The sequence below is a fragment of the Chelonus insularis genome, unplaced genomic scaffold, assembly GCF_013357705.1.
Source record: "Chelonus insularis isolate UGA/USDA-ARS -01 unplaced genomic scaffold, ASM1335770v1 scaffold_714_pilon, whole genome shotgun sequence".
Classification (NCBI taxonomy): domain Eukaryota; kingdom Metazoa; phylum Arthropoda; class Insecta; order Hymenoptera; family Braconidae; genus Chelonus; species Chelonus insularis.
In genome coordinates, this window is record NW_023276795.1 from 13814 (window position 1) to 29279 (window position 15466).

At 28.0% G+C, this 15466-nt stretch overlaps 4 protein-coding genes across 6 annotated transcripts; 3 read left to right on the top strand and 1 right to left on the bottom strand.

Annotated features, from left to right (window-relative positions):
• Positions 1-205: 205 nt before the first annotated feature.
• On the bottom strand, positions 206-3029 carry LOC118073935 (Centrosomal protein 89kDa). Of its 3 annotated transcripts, none has more exons than XM_035094741.1 (7): positions 2961-3029; positions 2789-2856; positions 2420-2675; positions 1708-2330; positions 1136-1623; positions 810-1062; positions 206-678 (listed from the first exon to the last, which is right to left on the bottom strand). In XM_035094741.1, coding segments are annotated over exons 1-7 (1959 nt in total). In that variant the 5' UTR covers positions 2962-3029; the 3' UTR covers positions 206-408. The 3 variants fall into 3 exon arrangements, with proteins under 3 accessions (XP_034950632.1, XP_034950633.1, XP_034950631.1); XM_035094742.1 differs by lacking the exon at positions 2961-3029 and having other exon boundaries at positions 2420-2517; positions 2573-2675; positions 2789-2826; XM_035094740.1 differs by having other exon boundaries at positions 2789-2970.
• Positions 3030-3820: 791 nt separating this feature from the next.
• On the top strand, positions 3821-10672 carry LOC118073881 (uncharacterized). The gene is made up of 21 exons (XM_035094670.1): positions 3821-3915; positions 4054-4277; positions 4374-4586; positions 4666-4864; positions 4942-5142; positions 5234-5385; positions 5486-5645; positions 6252-6321; positions 6435-6597; positions 6691-6900; positions 6976-7189; positions 7265-7465; positions 7580-7731; positions 7826-7985; positions 9000-9220; positions 9336-9521; positions 9604-9817; positions 9893-10093; positions 10189-10346; positions 10416-10575; positions 10647-10672. The coding sequence occupies exons 1-21, from the start codon at positions 3906-3908 to the stop codon at positions 10670-10672; spliced, it is 3495 nt and encodes a 1164-aa protein (XP_034950561.1). The 5' UTR covers positions 3821-3905.
• A 655-nt stretch (positions 10673-11327) lies between these two features.
• On the top strand, positions 11328-12480 carry LOC118073891 (uncharacterized protein C16orf52 homolog A). Its single transcript, XM_035094680.1, has 3 exons — positions 11328-11677; positions 11761-11973; positions 12032-12480. The coding sequence occupies exons 1-3, from the start codon at positions 11575-11577 to the stop codon at positions 12217-12219; spliced, it is 504 nt and encodes a 167-aa protein (XP_034950571.1). The 5' UTR covers positions 11328-11574; the 3' UTR covers positions 12220-12480.
• Positions 12481-12850: 370 nt separating this feature from the next.
• Positions 12851-15458, top strand: LOC118073924 (uncharacterized). The gene is made up of 5 exons (XM_035094730.1): positions 12851-13157; positions 13226-14042; positions 14136-14761; positions 14835-14943; positions 15087-15458. The coding sequence occupies exons 1-5, from the start codon at positions 13019-13021 to the stop codon at positions 15310-15312; spliced, it is 1917 nt and encodes a 638-aa protein (XP_034950621.1). The 5' UTR covers positions 12851-13018; the 3' UTR covers positions 15313-15458.
• Positions 15459-15466: the final 8 nt, after the last annotated feature.

The following is a 15466-nucleotide window of genomic DNA, read 5'->3' on the forward strand; positions in this document are numbered from 1 at the left end:
GAAACTTGCCAAAAGAAAAATTGATAAAAAAAAATCATAAAATAACAATCATCAATATTCATGATGTTAACTATCATTATGACGCTTACGATTTTATTCAGGAATGTGAATGTTGAAGGAAAAATGACATAAAGAAGGATCAACAAAATGATCGCAATAAACCTACATACACATAAATTTGCATAATAATAAATCGACGGAAGTCTAGATTGAATCAATTTAATATTTTTATCATTCATCTCATTCATTTAAAGAAGACTAACATTTGTGACTAGGTATCTATGTAGATATATTAATACTGAATAAATAAATCCTCCAGTAAGCAGTAGACTCCCAAGTACATTGGGAAATTGAAGACAAATCTCGGACAAGTTGGAGACCATCAGGGCAACCTTTTACTTATGCAGATTAAACATTATAAATTTTTGTATTTTTTAAAACTTTCTTCACCTTTTGATCTTCATTAGACGCAGCTTTCCAAACAAGCTCCAAATTATCTTGGGCAACATATTTCTCCCTTTGGAGCCTACCAATTACCCCTTCTTTTTCTTTTAACAGTACTTTCAATCTTTGCAGTTCTTTCTGGTAATCAGACTTCATTTGCTCTACACTAATTTCTTGAGTTTTGATATGTTTCTCGACACTCTCTAATTGTTCTTTTGCTCCTTTTTGAACACTCTGAAAAATACAGTAGTTAATTTTAAAACATTGCTACCAGAATATTTGGACTTTTATTCAAAAGAATAAACAGTACATTATTTATAACTAATGAATTTTTTAATTTATTTCCATGAATTATTGTGACTTACTTTTAACTGGTCTTTCAGAGCTCCCATTCTTTGTACAATATTATCACCTAAATATTGAATATTTTCATTTTCTTTAGATTTTTTGTGAAATAATGCTAATAATTCCTGTTTTTCTGCTTCTAGCTTCTCTTGATGTGCTACTAATTCTTGGCAATAAGCCTTCGTCTCCGCTAACTGCCTTTTAAAAGAATCTCTAAATGATTTAACTGAAAGCAAAGCATTCTGACTACTCTTCAATTTATGTTGTGTTTGTCTGTAAAATAAAAAAAAACCATTCAATAAATTGATCTATTTACTATATCATTGATAAAATCTTAAGTGCCTACTTTAAATTTTTTTCCAGATTTTTTGTCAGATATCTTAAGTGGTCCCTTTCAGTAGTTAAAGAAGCAATAAGCTTCTCATTCTCTGGATTTATTTCTTCCAAACGTTTCAATTGAGTCAATAATTTTTTCTTTTCTGTTTCATACTGGATTTTTAGCTCTTCAAATAATCTTTTACACTCTTCGATGGCATCTGAATGAACAGATACAGGCATAGTACGTTCACTATTTCTCTTCAATTTTTCGTAACCTTCATTTAAAATTTCATATTTGCCTTGAAGATTGCTCAACTCGGTTCGACAATTTATATAGTCTGTATGTAGTTTATTGTTATCTTGTGACATTGATTCTACTTTCTTTTCATAAATCGAGTGGATTTCATGAAGCTTCTGTTTCTGTAAAGTTGCTTGTTTAGTTAAGATATCATTTTCTTCTTTTATGAGCGATACGTCATCCAACAATGTTTTTATTTCATTTTCCAATTTTTCTGTCTACAATAGAAATAGATGATATCAAACAACACATGAAATCAAAAAGAATATTAATAAATTAAAACAAAAATATTCAATCCTCACCTGAGCTTTATAATAATCTAAATCTTTACGTAATTCTTCATTTTCTGCAATTATTTCTTTGCATTTTCCATTTATATGATCAATATCTTGCTTAAACTGTTTTATAAGTGTATCTTTTTCTTCAATATTTTCTTTATAAGCTTCTAACAATGGACTTAAAGCATGAGTATTTACTCTACCCCAGGATTTAAAAATTTTTTTATGCTCTGTTGATAAATCTACTTCTTCTTTCACTTCATTGACTTCATTTAAAATACCTCCTTTTTCATTTTTTTTATTCAACAATCGAAGCTTATCTTGATAACGTTCTAATTCAACATTTAATTTGTATACTAATATTTTTAGTAAATTTACATCTTCATTCAACTGTGTATTTTCAGCTGATATCTTGTTCATTGTACTTTGACTATTAATTTTCTCCTGTTCTACAACTTCCATATGTTTTAATAATTCTCCATAATGTGAATGTAACTCCTTATATTCAGAATCTCGTTGTTTACATAATTCTTCTAATTGTAAATTTCTTTCCTGAATTTCTCTGTAATTTTGCTCCATTTTACTGCACTTACTCTTGTACTTCACTAACTGACTCTCCATTCTGTCCATGCGTTTTTGCATAAATTCTAGAATTTTATTAAATACAAATAATGAGTAACTCTTATTCTGAATGTAGAGTGATGATTAAAATACATTTAATGAATAATTAAGTTACCTAATTTTGATAATGAATCTGCTTTTATTAACTCGTCCTCAAACCTCACTTCTTTTGTAGATTTACACCGTCGATGTTTATGTTTTGGCGAAGATATGCTGTAATCATTAGATTCTTGAATATCATTAGATATAGATTTAATTTTTGACATACATCGGTTCTCAGAAGAATGTCGATGTTTACGTCCATGGCGTTTGATAACTGGATCCAACTGGGTTTCAAGGTTTCCATTAGTTGAACTTCTGCTTCTAATAAGCTATAATATTACAATATCATTGATCAAACATCGATAACTCAAGTTAAAATAGCCTTCAAAAATATTTTTCTTTAAATAAAGTGTAAAATATTAACATTAAAAACAATAATTACCCGCTTTTTTCCAGTTTTCTCAGCATCATCATAACTACCAGCGATGCTTAAACGTCGTGCACGAACCACTGAACCAAGAGACATAAAAAAAGCAAATAAAAAAATTGATAATTAAAAATATTTGTAAACTGATGTTTAACGATAATAAAATGACATGGAAGAGTCTATTTACTTTCATAAAGGTTAAGGAACTATTGTTTTGTTATCTAACAACATCATGGTTACCATGACAACATGTGGCCTTGAATACGCAAGCGCATTCGAGTTCTAGTACATTGTCAATGGCGCGCGTTTTTAACCAAGGATTTTTCACCGACAGAATTATCTCTGACATATAAGAACTAGTTATTACACTTTAACAATACGTAACGAATCGTTACGAATACAATAGAAATTAGAATTTTTATTACTTAGGCTTAGAGAAGAATATTAATCATTTAATAATATTCTCTTTTAATGTATTGATTATAACACTTGATGCTGTTAAAATATAAATAAAATTAATTAATTAACAAATAATAAAAATATTAAAATAATTTATTTATTTACAGGAACAATTTTTTAATAAACTTTCAGGAAATAATTACCAATTTAGAAATTATCCAATTAGTACAGATATGTAAAATTTGAATCTAATAAATATTTATTATTGTGTACTTAAGAAAATTAAAAATCGGTAATAAATAACAACTAATATCCTTTAATTATAAGTTTAAAAATGTAAAATTACTATAGATAAATACTTGCATATCTAATGGATAATTTTTAAAATTGTAGATAGAGTTAAAATTTATTCAAAATAATTTAAATTCCAAGAAAAACAAAAACTTTGTTATAATGAAGAATAAATAATGAATTTACCTATCAGTTAAACAGAATTTACGTGTGTTCTTGAATTTATCATAATTATTAACATTACACTTTTGCAAACATGGGAACTTTTACATTGCTTAACTGATGCATTACTGAGATTATGACGAAAATTCAATTGTAAAATATGCATAAATCTTATCAGTTTGTTAAGCTCAGTCATGCATATATATGGATGTCAGATAAATGCAATGATTTAGTCCTACGTTTGAGAAATTAAGTAAAAAATAAGCACATTAATATAAAAATGCTAACGAGTAAGTTTTAAAAAAATCTTTACAAAATTTAATGTGCTTTGGTATGCTAGAAGCCTTTTTTTCTATCCAGTTATTAAATAAATTAATAATAAAAAAAAAAATTTTTTTTAATTTATAATAAACCTACTTATTTACCAGGAGTATTCCCACCGTTGGCATTCCTTTTGGGCATGGTGGGAATGAGTAGTAGTCAATCATTTGGACAATGTGATTTTGAACAAGTTATTGAAGCTGGCATGTCTTATTATATCTTCAGTCCCAATTACATCAATGGAAATTATCCAGCTGGATCTACTTGCAGATGGACTGCTAAGAGTGATCGACCCATCAAGTTATCATGTGATCCCTTCTATATACCTGAGGTACTGTTTATTTCCATCTACAACAAAAAATAAGAAAAAGAAACAATTAAATCCCATTGATATGATTGTTTGGAATAAAATTAATGATATTTTCAGAGTCCCAACTGTTCATTGGATGTATTGTTAGTCCAATCACCAAATGGAGCTACTGAAAGATATTGTGAAACTGGTCCTTTTACTACTTACTCTCAAGGAAATCAAATGACGATCTCATTAATAAGCTCTCCTCTTTCTCGAGGAGGTCGTTTTTATTGCTTATTAGAATCTGTAAGCAATAGAACCGATTGTGCTTGTGGTTGGAAAAATCCAGTAAGTATAGAAATGTGTTTATATTTCTAAGTATTGATGTATGTTTTAATCTATGTAGACAAACATTATTCTTTGATAGACAAGAATTGTTGGTGGAACAGATACAGGAATCAATGAATATCCCATGATGGCTGCATTAATTGATGTAAAAAATAGAATAGCATTCTGTGGATCGACTATTATTAATCCCAAGCAGGTGATAACTTCAGCTCATTGTGTAGCTGGAAGGAATCCACAAGATATAGGAGTTTTAGTGGGTGATCATGATTTAACGAAAGGTTTAAATTTCTTTTCAATTATTGATTTAATCTATTAAAATATATTGAATTGATTACCATATTGATAATTACCACAGGAACTGAAACCAATGCTACCAAATTATTTAGAGTAGGAAGCATCATCATTCATCCATTATACACACCTCTTAATCTAGACTATGATGTTGCTGTGATTAATATTGACGGTACAATTCCATTTAACCAACAAGTAGGTCCAGCTTGTCTTCCATTTCAACATGCACCAGATACATTTGCAGGAGATTATGTAGAATTGTTAGGTATGTTGTTATTATCAATTTTATCAAAATAATAATTGATATAAAAAGTTGAACCAATAAAAATATTTATTATTGAATTTAATTCATCAAGGTTGGGGAACTCTTGATTCTGCTGAACCCCAATCAATGATTTTACAGAAAGTCAAAGTAAGTGTCATAACAAATAAAGTTTGCATGAATACTTATCGAGGAATAGGGCCAAGACAACTGTGTACATATTCAGATGAGAAAGATAGCTGTCAGGTATGTTTTCATTTTTTAATCATACTGCACTGATGCTGATTTCATGTAATATAAGAAATCTGGCTGAATAATAATTCAAATTTTGGTTATTTATCCTTAGTATGATAGTGGTGGTCCTGTTTTATGGCAAAACCCTACTACTCGACGTATAGTTTTAATTGGAATGATTGGCTATGGAGGTTTGTGTGCTGATGGAAAACCAGCTGTAAATTCAAAAGTTGGTGCTTATATGGATTGGATTGTTCTGCAAGTTCCTCAAGGTAATGAAATTTTTTCAATTAAATCTATTGATAAAATTTCAATATTTTTGTGTTATTTCAGGGTATCGATATTGTGAAGAGGAATAAGCATGACATGATGTACAATATTTCAAGTTATAAGTATTAATAGATAATAATTGTGTGGATAATTATTGGCTAAGAGTTTTTATGAAATAAATCAATTAAAAATGTGTGTAGATTATTTCATTTATATTTTTTTAAAATATCCACATCACTTTCTTCAGTAGTCCGATGAATTTTATTATTATTGACAATCCGCTAGGGTGGAGTACTCCATTGTCTCCCCGACGTATAATTGATAACTAATATGTTATCATTTAGAAACGTCATTTTCCTTCCTGTTTTTTCATGAAGTATTTTATCAATATATGATCATATTTTTTTGGTCTTACATTTTATTGTAATTATCAAATTATTCAATATGTTTTTGAAAATACTAGTAAAAACTTAAAATTGAAAAATAATTAAACATGATTAAACAAGTGTTTATATTTAAACAGTTCTATTCTTATAATTCTACTTTTTCATACGCACGTAATAAATTTCACTCAATTCTACTGCTCTAAATTCGAATATAAAATGAAGTACATTGTCCAAAATCATTTAGTAAAATATTAACAGAAGTTGGTAGTCGATCAGTCAAAAATGTTAGCTTGTAAGTTATAAGTTATAATAAATTCGTCATTAAAACTTTGTAATAAATTGCACTAATTTTATACATTTTTTTACAGTCTTATCCTTATTAATAATAACTTTGATTAATGTTAGCAAAGCTTATCATTTCGAATTTAACACATATGTGCAATGGAGTAAAGTTCAGTATATTAATAGTCCATTTTATCCAAGCAATTATTTACCTGGTTCCAACTACCAGTGGACCATAAAAGCCAATGGGAATTTCAAATTATTTTGCGACATCTATATAAGTTGGGTAAGTACTAAGTTATTACAACATTTAATTATTTCTAAAAAAAAAAACCTTCATCAGGGACTTCTTCTTCTTAATTGTTTATTTTTTTTTAAGCCTGACGTCCTCATCATCAAACAATCATCTGCTGGACGTGATTTACGTTATTACGGTAAAGATAAGTTTACTGTAACTTCAAGGAATAATGTAATGACAATGATCATCAATAGCTACCGCAACTCAAGGGGTGGACGTTTTCATTGTAAAGCAGAGCGTGTAGGACAGTCAACAAAGAATAAACAGTGCTCATGTGGCTGGAAAAATCCAGTAAGTAATAGAAAATGAAAGCTTCATGAATAAAAAGACACTCTTCTAGCTTTATTACTGAAATATTCTTTGTAGAACAGAATTGCTGAGGGAATAGAAACTAAAGTTCACGAATTTCCAATGATGGCTGGGTTGATAAACATTCATAATGTAATAAGGAATTTTAAAAATGTCATATGCGGTGCTACAATCATCAACCCTCGTCAAGTTATCACATCAGCCCACTGTTTTGAAAAACAAACATTGAAGAATCTTAGAGTTATGATAGGTGGTCATTATTTGTATGCAGGTAAGCAGAATATAGTTTACAAATTAATAACATTTTTTCATAAATTTTCTCAAGTTTAATAAAATTTTTTTTCAGGACATGAATCTTATGATACTCAAATGTTATACATTAGAAATGTAAGAAAACATTTCTGGTACAATCCATCAAATGATGATCATGATGTTGCTATAGTTGATGTACAAGGTGATATTAGATTCAGTCCCAACGTAGGTCCAGCATGTCTTCCTTTTAAAAATCAGGAAAAAGTGTTTAATTCTGAGAAAGTAACAATTCTAGGTTTGTTACAAGTCAACAATTTAGTTCATAGCTTAAATATTTAACAAGAAAGAAAATTAAGTGTGAAGTCAGTTGAAAACTTTATCAAATCAATTTGAACTCTAATTATCTTAGGCTGGGGTGTGACTGAATACAGTGGTCCCAAATCTACAGTATTACGTAAAGCTGATGTTACTGTTATTTCAAATTGGCAGTGTCATAGATACTACCACAAATTGAATGATGATCGGATGTGTACTCTAGACCGAGTTTATGATAGTTGTCAGGTAAATGATTTTTATATCAAGAAAGTTTAAATATTTTCATTGAATAATAATGTATCTCATGGTTGTATTAAACATTTCTATAATTCATTTTCAGTATGATAGTGGTGGACCACTTTTGTGGTATAATCTTGGAGCAAGACGTTTATTTCTGGTGGGAATTATTTCTAGTGGTGGAATATGTGGTGACAATCGACCAGCACTGAATACAAAAATTAGTCCATATTTATCGTGGATAGAACAAAATAAACCCAATGGTAAATTAATTAAACAATTTTTTATCATAATCATAAATTGCAGTATTAAAAAGATTCTGTATAATATAATAAAATTTGGTTTCAGGATATGAATATTGTAAACTTTAAATGGAACAATAAACGATCTGCAAATAATATTTTTAAGTTGAATCATTACCAAAAAAGACTTTTGATATTACTTTTATTGAGTGTAATGGAAAGTCTTATGATAAAAAAAATTTTATTTCTTTCATTTCATAACAAATCTTAGACTTTAGTATTACATACTATTTAATAATTGCTAGTTGAAGAAGCTTAAGAAGATACACAACACCTTATCAACATTTTACTGATTTTTCTGAAACTGATAATCCATCATTTTGTATTGACAATTGTTTTCTTGTTATTTCATTTTAATATTTTTACTTTCCGCGCATATTTAAGTGTCTCTTTATATTGCCATTTATCTTATTTATTGGCAAACATAAAGAATGTGGTAAAAATTATACTCGTGCTACAAGCAGTTTAGTTAAACACGTAAAAAATACTAAATGTTAGACATATATTTTATAGAATCTTATTTTTTTTCATTATTTAATAAAGTTTAGGTGTGAAAGATTAATTTGAATTTCTTAGAAAAAAAAATAGTTAACAATAAGATTAGACAAGTGTTCATATTGACATTGTTAAGTTCATATTGGTGAGCTTCTATTTAATCCACATACACGTTAGTTATTTGAGTAGATTTCACTACTACTGCTCTAAATTTTGGTATATTACTCCAAATGCCATAAAATTTCATTTAAAAAATATCATAAAAATGTACGCGAGTGTTATCAGTTATCAGTGATTTCAAGAACAAGCATACCTATATATTGCTGTCAAATTAATTACATTATTTAGTACATGACTGAATGGAGATGATAATCTATCAGTAAAAATGGTAACTTGTAAGTAATGAATCTTTATCATATGAAACAGTTTTTTATGTCAAAGTGTATAACTAATTGAAATATTTTCTAAAATGTTTCATAGCTCCATTTGTGCTATCTTCATTGATAAGCATCATCAGCTTGATTGGATCTATCAGAGCTCAATTTTTAAATAATTATGAAGTAGAATTGCTACCTGGTACCACAAAATATATCAACAGTCCCAACTTCCCGTACAATTATGTTCCAGGATATACTTATACTTGGACCATCAGAAGTCAAGGACTTCTTCAATTGGAGTGTGACATTTCAGAGATACCTTCGGTATATTCTCATTTAATTTTATGCTGATAATAATGACAGATATTATATTCAAGCAAAAATGATCACATTGTGCTATTTTAGTTTGTGAATGATTTATTTTCTGATTTTTGTTCAGAATGATGTCTTAATTGCCAAACGAAGTGCTGATGATACTGGTGTGAGAAGTGATGGAGGCTACAGATTTTTCGTCAATCCACGAAGTACCATATTGTTACTTATTTTACAAAGTAATATGAGATCACGAGGAGGAAGATTTCGTTGTGTAGCAACATCAAAGTGTTCTTGTGGCTGGAAAAATCCAGTAAGTATCAACATGAATTGCTTTTTAAATAATAAAATATAAGTTCATTATCCTCCAATAAATTGTATTTACAATGTAAAAGGCTAGAATTGCTGATGGAGTAGAAACTGGGGTTAATGAGTTCCCTATGATGGCAGGACTTGTTGATGCAGACAGTATGCCAATGCCACATAGAGGAGTTTTCTGTGGAGCTACGATTATTAATCATAAACAAGTCGTCACTGCTGCACATTGTTTCGAGAAAAAAAGTGTCGACAGAATAGGAGTTTTGGTGGGTGATCATAATTTGCCTGAAGGTAATTACATTTATGTTTAATTTAATTTCTATTAAAATTTCTAAAATATTAATAATTTGATATAATCACTGTTAGGTACAGAAACTGATGCAACTCAATTATTTAGAATACACACAATTGTGATGCATCCATACTTTAGCAGCAATAGAAATGATTATGATATTGCTATTATTACTATTGATGGTACCATAGCTCTCAGTCCTAAAGTAGGTCCAGTTTGTTTACCTTTCCGACATTCTCAAGAATCATTTGTTAATCAGCCAGTTACTTTATTGGGTACGTTTTAAGTAAATATATTGAATAAATATTTCCTAAACTCTTTCATTTGTCTCTTTGTAAGAATTTGATAAGCTAATGTTTTCCTAATTTAGGCTGGGGTGCAGTTGAATATGGTGGACAGAGATCGACAGTTTTACAAAAAGCTCAAGTTAATGTTGTTTCTAATACCCAGTGTCAAGCTGATCATCAACGAAGTGTCATCAATAACGATCAGATATGCACTTTGGATCCAACTAAAGACAGCTGTCAGGTAAATACACTTTATAAACAGTTTATTAATAATATATAAAAATTAATTCGAACTTTTTTAATAATTTAGTATGATAGTGGTGGGCCAGTGATCTGGCGTGATTCTACTTCAAGACGATTATTCTTGGTAGGAATAATTTCATGGGGCAGTATATGTGGAAATAATCAATCAACAGTAAATACTAGAGTCACTTCATACGTCAATTGGATAGAAAGTTTGAAACCAGAAGGTAATTATAAGATTGTGCTAATACTAAAGCAAAAAAAAAACAGTATCTCTAATGATAAATATTTTTTCCAGGATTTTATTACTGCAAAAATCCTTAAAATATGTGATAAAATATAAATGTGATAAAAAGATATGTTCATCTCTTCCATAAATTTTTGTATCATTTTTTTCACGACTGATGTAATATCAATATTTTTATCTAATGGAGAGGCATGTCTTATTCTATTTTCATTATATAGTATTATTAATAATATAATAAAAGTCAATAAAGTTATTTAATTAAATAGAAACCATACCTTTATTTTCTTTGTGCAGACAAATAATAACATTTTTGATAATTTTCTCGACGATTTGTATTAACGTTTTCACACTTGAAAAATATTGTTCTAAATAATGATTACACAAGATCAACAACACTTGAAAATATATTGTTAAATAAACACTTACCACATCAGTAAATGTATTCTTTATCTTATAAAATCTACTAACTTCCAAGAGATGGATAGACAAAACAAGCTGAGATACATATATACTTGGATGTTGATAATTTCCATTGAATGAAATAAAAATAAAGTCATCAGCTAACCATTTTGCGCGCTTTATTTTGCGTCATGGAGGTTGAACTAAAAGAGCAGATTGAATTGAGGGCCTTTTGATCGTTTTGTCAACGCTAGCGTCACCTGTTCAATTATTGCACATTCAAACTATGTACCAATTGAAAAAGAAATTATTTTGATGTACCTTAACCTCTTCCAGAAGTTTTAAAATTGTCAGATTTATGTGTGTGGATTTTAAAAAAATCTAATTAATATTTTCTTTTTTTTCTTATTCCAATAATATTCCCTTTCATGTATTTGTCAGTAGAATTTTATTTACTCCAAAAAATTTCTACATTTTTTACTCCAATTTTTCCCTGCAAAACAAATTGATCAAAAGTTTTAATTAAAAACGATTAACATTAAAATTACGTCATTTTAAATTTGAAATTATTTTCAAATGAATGGATAAATTAACTTTAATCTCAGGAACATTGTTCCTAGCAGCAGATGTATTTGCTGTTGCTAGCTTAGCAATGCCAGATTGGATTATAACTGATGTTGGTGGTATGTATTATCCACTAAAATTAAATAATTCAATTTTTCTTATTTCCAACAAAAGTCTTGGATATATTGTGTCCTATTTCCAGGAGATACACGGTTAGGTTTGATGTGGTCATGTATGACTTTATACAACAGGCATCAAGTGTGCTATACTCCAGATTTACAACCTGAATGGTTGATAGCACTCTCTTGTATATTTGTTGGCTGTATTTTAATTACTGTTACTATCATTCTATTGGGCTGTTCTCATTGGGATCGTCATGTCATACCTTATGCTAGATGGGTTGGATTTACTGCCAGTAAGTTCAAATTGATGAGCAAAGTAATGAATGATCCTAATTAACGATTCTTTTTTAGTGGTACTATTTTGCCTAGCTGCAGTTATATTCCCAATGGGATTTCATATAGATGAAATTGGAGGACAACCGTACCAATTACCAAACTCTCATCAAGTGGGAATATCATATATTCTTTTTGTTTTAGCTTTATGGATAACAGTTATATCCGAATTATTTGCTGGTAAGGTTTGTTTACCACATTTTTAAAACTTTTTATAAATTATAATCAAATAATATCGATAACATGGGAGTATTTATATTGTAAAATACATTGTTACATTCTAAATGTTTGAAAACTAAAAATGTATCTTACATTACATTTATGCCAGCAGTTTATCAAACAAAAATTGTAAATATAAACATTTGTAATTCAGGTTTTAAACCAGTAAGAATCTCATTTAAAGTCTTCGAAAGTATGTAAAATTATTGTAAATATAATTCTTTTTAACAATCAGTATTTCGTACTAAATATATAGTGGTTTTAAAATTGATAATTCTAAAATACATATGTATTAAATAAATTTCAAAAAATCAATCATGAATTAAATTCATTTTAGCATTTGTATTATTCTAATTGTTTAGCCACCAATGTATGTTTTATTACTACTCTTGTATACTTTATTGTATTTTTATAAAAATTAAATATTATATTAATGTTATAAAATTTTTTTATTTTTATTTATTTTATTATTTTTATTATTTAAATAAACTACTTTAAAAATCTTAGTAACTCATCATTAAAAAAAAATTTTTTTTGTATTTTAAAAGTTACGAATGTCTGTTTTTTAGTCAACTATACTATACAGCATCGGTATGTATATACTATACATGAGTTCGACCATGTGTTTAGTTTAAAAGAACATTCTTGATATAATATTTTTAATTAGTTAAAACTATTAAATATTTAAATTACAATTAACTTAATTAGTGTGATAAAATATTTAATAATTTAATTAAATATTTAAAAAATTCATTTGTTGTTACACTTTCATAGAATGATATATGAATGAATATTAACATGATGAATAGAAATATTAATAATTTAATACAAATAACATGGAATGTGAAACATTTATTTAAACAGTCTCGTTATGTGACTGTCCAACGTTTAATTCGTACAACTGAAAATAATCTACGAGATGATGGTTTGTATAAAATCAAACTTGTTTTTCTAACCTGAAAGTTATAATCATTGCTTTTTTAAATTCAACAGAAAAAAAGAAACAACGATTTCCACTGATTAACACATTACCATCATCACCTTTCGATTCTGAAGATTCTTTCGGTGAGTGGAAAAAGTGTACAAATCACTATGATATATTGTCTATCATTAAACGACGAGAAAAAAATATGACTGCTGAAGATGCAGTAATGGCACTTGGTGCTTTATTTAGATTAGACAAAGAGAATCAGATAAAACAAGATATTATCAAATTAGATGAATTTAATACTTTGTGTAAAGTATTGAAAAAAGACATGAGATCTTTAAACCTCAAGCATATAATTACTGCAGTGAAATGCCTAAACTATTTCAGAGTTCCTACTTCAACTGTAGTTGTTCAAATGCTTCTTCAACTAATTCGGCATTCAATAAATGAATTATCATTGGATCAAGGAATTTTTTTGATTTCTTTACTGCCTAAATTACAAAAGACGCCGTTAGTAGAAGCATTAATGATAGCATTACCTCTAGTGGTGCATGCCAATGTGAAAACTAAATTAAATACCGAGAATTTACATGCTCTCATCAGTTCATTAGAGTATTTTTCTCGTCAGGAGGAAGTTGATGACAATGTACTGAGAAATATAATAAATGCTATAAATGATCTTAAAGATCAATCACTTAATGCTACAAATTCCCTAAAATTATTATTTGTTTTATTACGAGTGAAACAAAGTTTTATAAGAATTGACTTATTAACGAAAACTTATGATATACTTACTAAATCAATGGACGAGATTCAACATACAGAATTATTATCTATTATACTGCATAAAATAGCTTCTAGACGTCAACCAGCAGGAATCAGGTGATTTATCTTATTTTATTGGTTTATTTATAAAACAAAAATTAAATAATAATTATACCAGATTGATTTATAAACTATTTGTGATTATTTTAGAAATATTTTCTACAATGCTCAGTTCATAGATAGATGTATATCAAAGATTGTATCAGAAAAGCCAAAAATTGGAGATGCAATCAACATAATAAGACATTTAAACGTAATGTACCATTCAAATATGGAAATATTAGATTATGTTGCGGAAAAATCGATTGAAACTAAATATTTTTCGAAGAATACTAAAATAAAAGAAAGGATGAATGTGATCACTGCAATATCCATAAATGATGAAAAACTTAGTTCATGGGAATTATTAAAAGAATCTATTCTAAATGATAGTCTTATTGATTTAGATTTTGATGAACTTCTAAAATTATCAATTAAATTAGTTTCATTTGATTGTTACTGGCCAAAATTAATAGAAAAAGTATTCAGTTCGTACGATAAAGAGGCAAACATGCATATAGCAATGAAAAAAAAATTGGTTATTTTACATCATGTTGTGAAAAATTTTTACCCTCAGTTTTATGGTCCGTTTATGTTAGATGAAGATATTGATTTATTTTTTTCATTATACGGAACAAAAAATATAAATCCATTATTAAAAGAAGCTTTAGAGGCTATCTTTGGTGGCCCGCAATATGTTTTATCAAATATACAAAGTCAATATGGAGAATTCGTAGGTAAATAAGAAAATTTTTTGTAAAATTTCTCTGAATTAAATGAATAACATATTTAATGATGATATTTTTTTAGATTTTATTGTAATAATGAGAAAAGGAGGATATCCTGTTGCTCTTAAAAACTTAGAAGAGCCAAAACCACAATGTCTCAAAGACATAGAACTACCAAAAGACAGTCAATTGTAAATATTTTGCATGATGTTTTGATATTTAAAAGTTGTTTGTAAATTATTTATATGGTTAAAATTTGTTAAAATATTGAAAAAATTTCAAATGAATACCACAATATTTGTCAGAGTATTAAAAATTATTTTTCTAATTTCAGGTTTATTTTTATGTGTATACCTGCAGGAGCATATTCAAACAATACACATTGCCTCGCTCCATCATTACGATTATTTCAAAAATTACTAGAAATAAATCCAAATTATACAGTAATTAATATATTGAATGATCAATGGTCAGATTTATCAGAGGCAGCTAGATTAAAATATCTTTCAGATGCAATTAAGGTTAAAACTGATCAGGAGTCAATGGGTGTAAGTTGTTAGAAATAAAGTAACTTCTTGAAAATTTGTAATAATAAATTATTACTAATTAAGCGAATGATTTTATAATTGTGAGTAAGTGTGAACCTTATTTCTTAATTTGTGAACGAAAATCAATTGTAGTATTACATATATGAATCATTTATTATACGAAAAT

What these genes read in the sequence shown, in the direction of transcription:
- LOC118073935 (XM_035094740.1), bottom strand. Translation starts at nt 2,872, where the DNA reads ATGTCTCTTGGTTCAGTGGTTCGTGCACGACGTTTAAGCATCGCTGGT. An exon ending in AGAAAACTGGAAAAAAGCGG is followed by an intron (nt 2,676 to 2,788) that starts GTAATTATTGTT and finishes GTAATATTATAG; the next exon opens with CTTATTAGAAGCAGAAGTTC. An exon ending in TAGATTATTATAAAGCTCAG is followed by an intron (nt 1,624 to 1,707) that starts GTGAGGATTGAA and finishes TTTCTATTGTAG; the next exon opens with ACAGAAAAATTGGAAAATGA.
- LOC118073881 (XM_035094670.1), top strand. An exon ending in TGGTCATTATTTGTATGCAG is followed by an intron (nt 7,190 to 7,264) that starts GTAAGCAGAATA and finishes ATTTTTTTTCAG; the next exon opens with GACATGAATCTTATGATACT. An exon ending in GAGTTTATGATAGTTGTCAG is followed by an intron (nt 7,732 to 7,825) that starts GTAAATGATTTT and finishes ATTCATTTTCAG; the next exon opens with TATGATAGTGGTGGACCACT.
- LOC118073891 (XM_035094680.1), top strand. Translation starts at nt 11,575, where the DNA reads ATGGATAAATTAACTTTAATCTCAGGAACATTGTTCCTAGCAGCAGAT. An exon ending in GATTATAACTGATGTTGGTG is followed by an intron (nt 11,678 to 11,760) that starts GTATGTATTATC and finishes TCCTATTTCCAG; the next exon opens with GAGATACACGGTTAGGTTTG. An exon ending in ATGGGTTGGATTTACTGCCA is followed by an intron (nt 11,974 to 12,031) that starts GTAAGTTCAAAT and finishes ATTCTTTTTTAG; the next exon opens with TGGTACTATTTTGCCTAGCT.
- LOC118073924 (XM_035094730.1), top strand. Translation starts at nt 13,019, where the DNA reads ATGAATATTAACATGATGAATAGAAATATTAATAATTTAATACAAATA. An exon ending in CGTCAACCAGCAGGAATCAG is followed by an intron (nt 14,043 to 14,135) that starts GTGATTTATCTT and finishes TGATTATTTTAG; the next exon opens with AAATATTTTCTACAATGCTC. An exon ending in TCAATATGGAGAATTCGTAG is followed by an intron (nt 14,762 to 14,834) that starts GTAAATAAGAAA and finishes ATATTTTTTTAG; the next exon opens with ATTTTATTGTAATAATGAGA.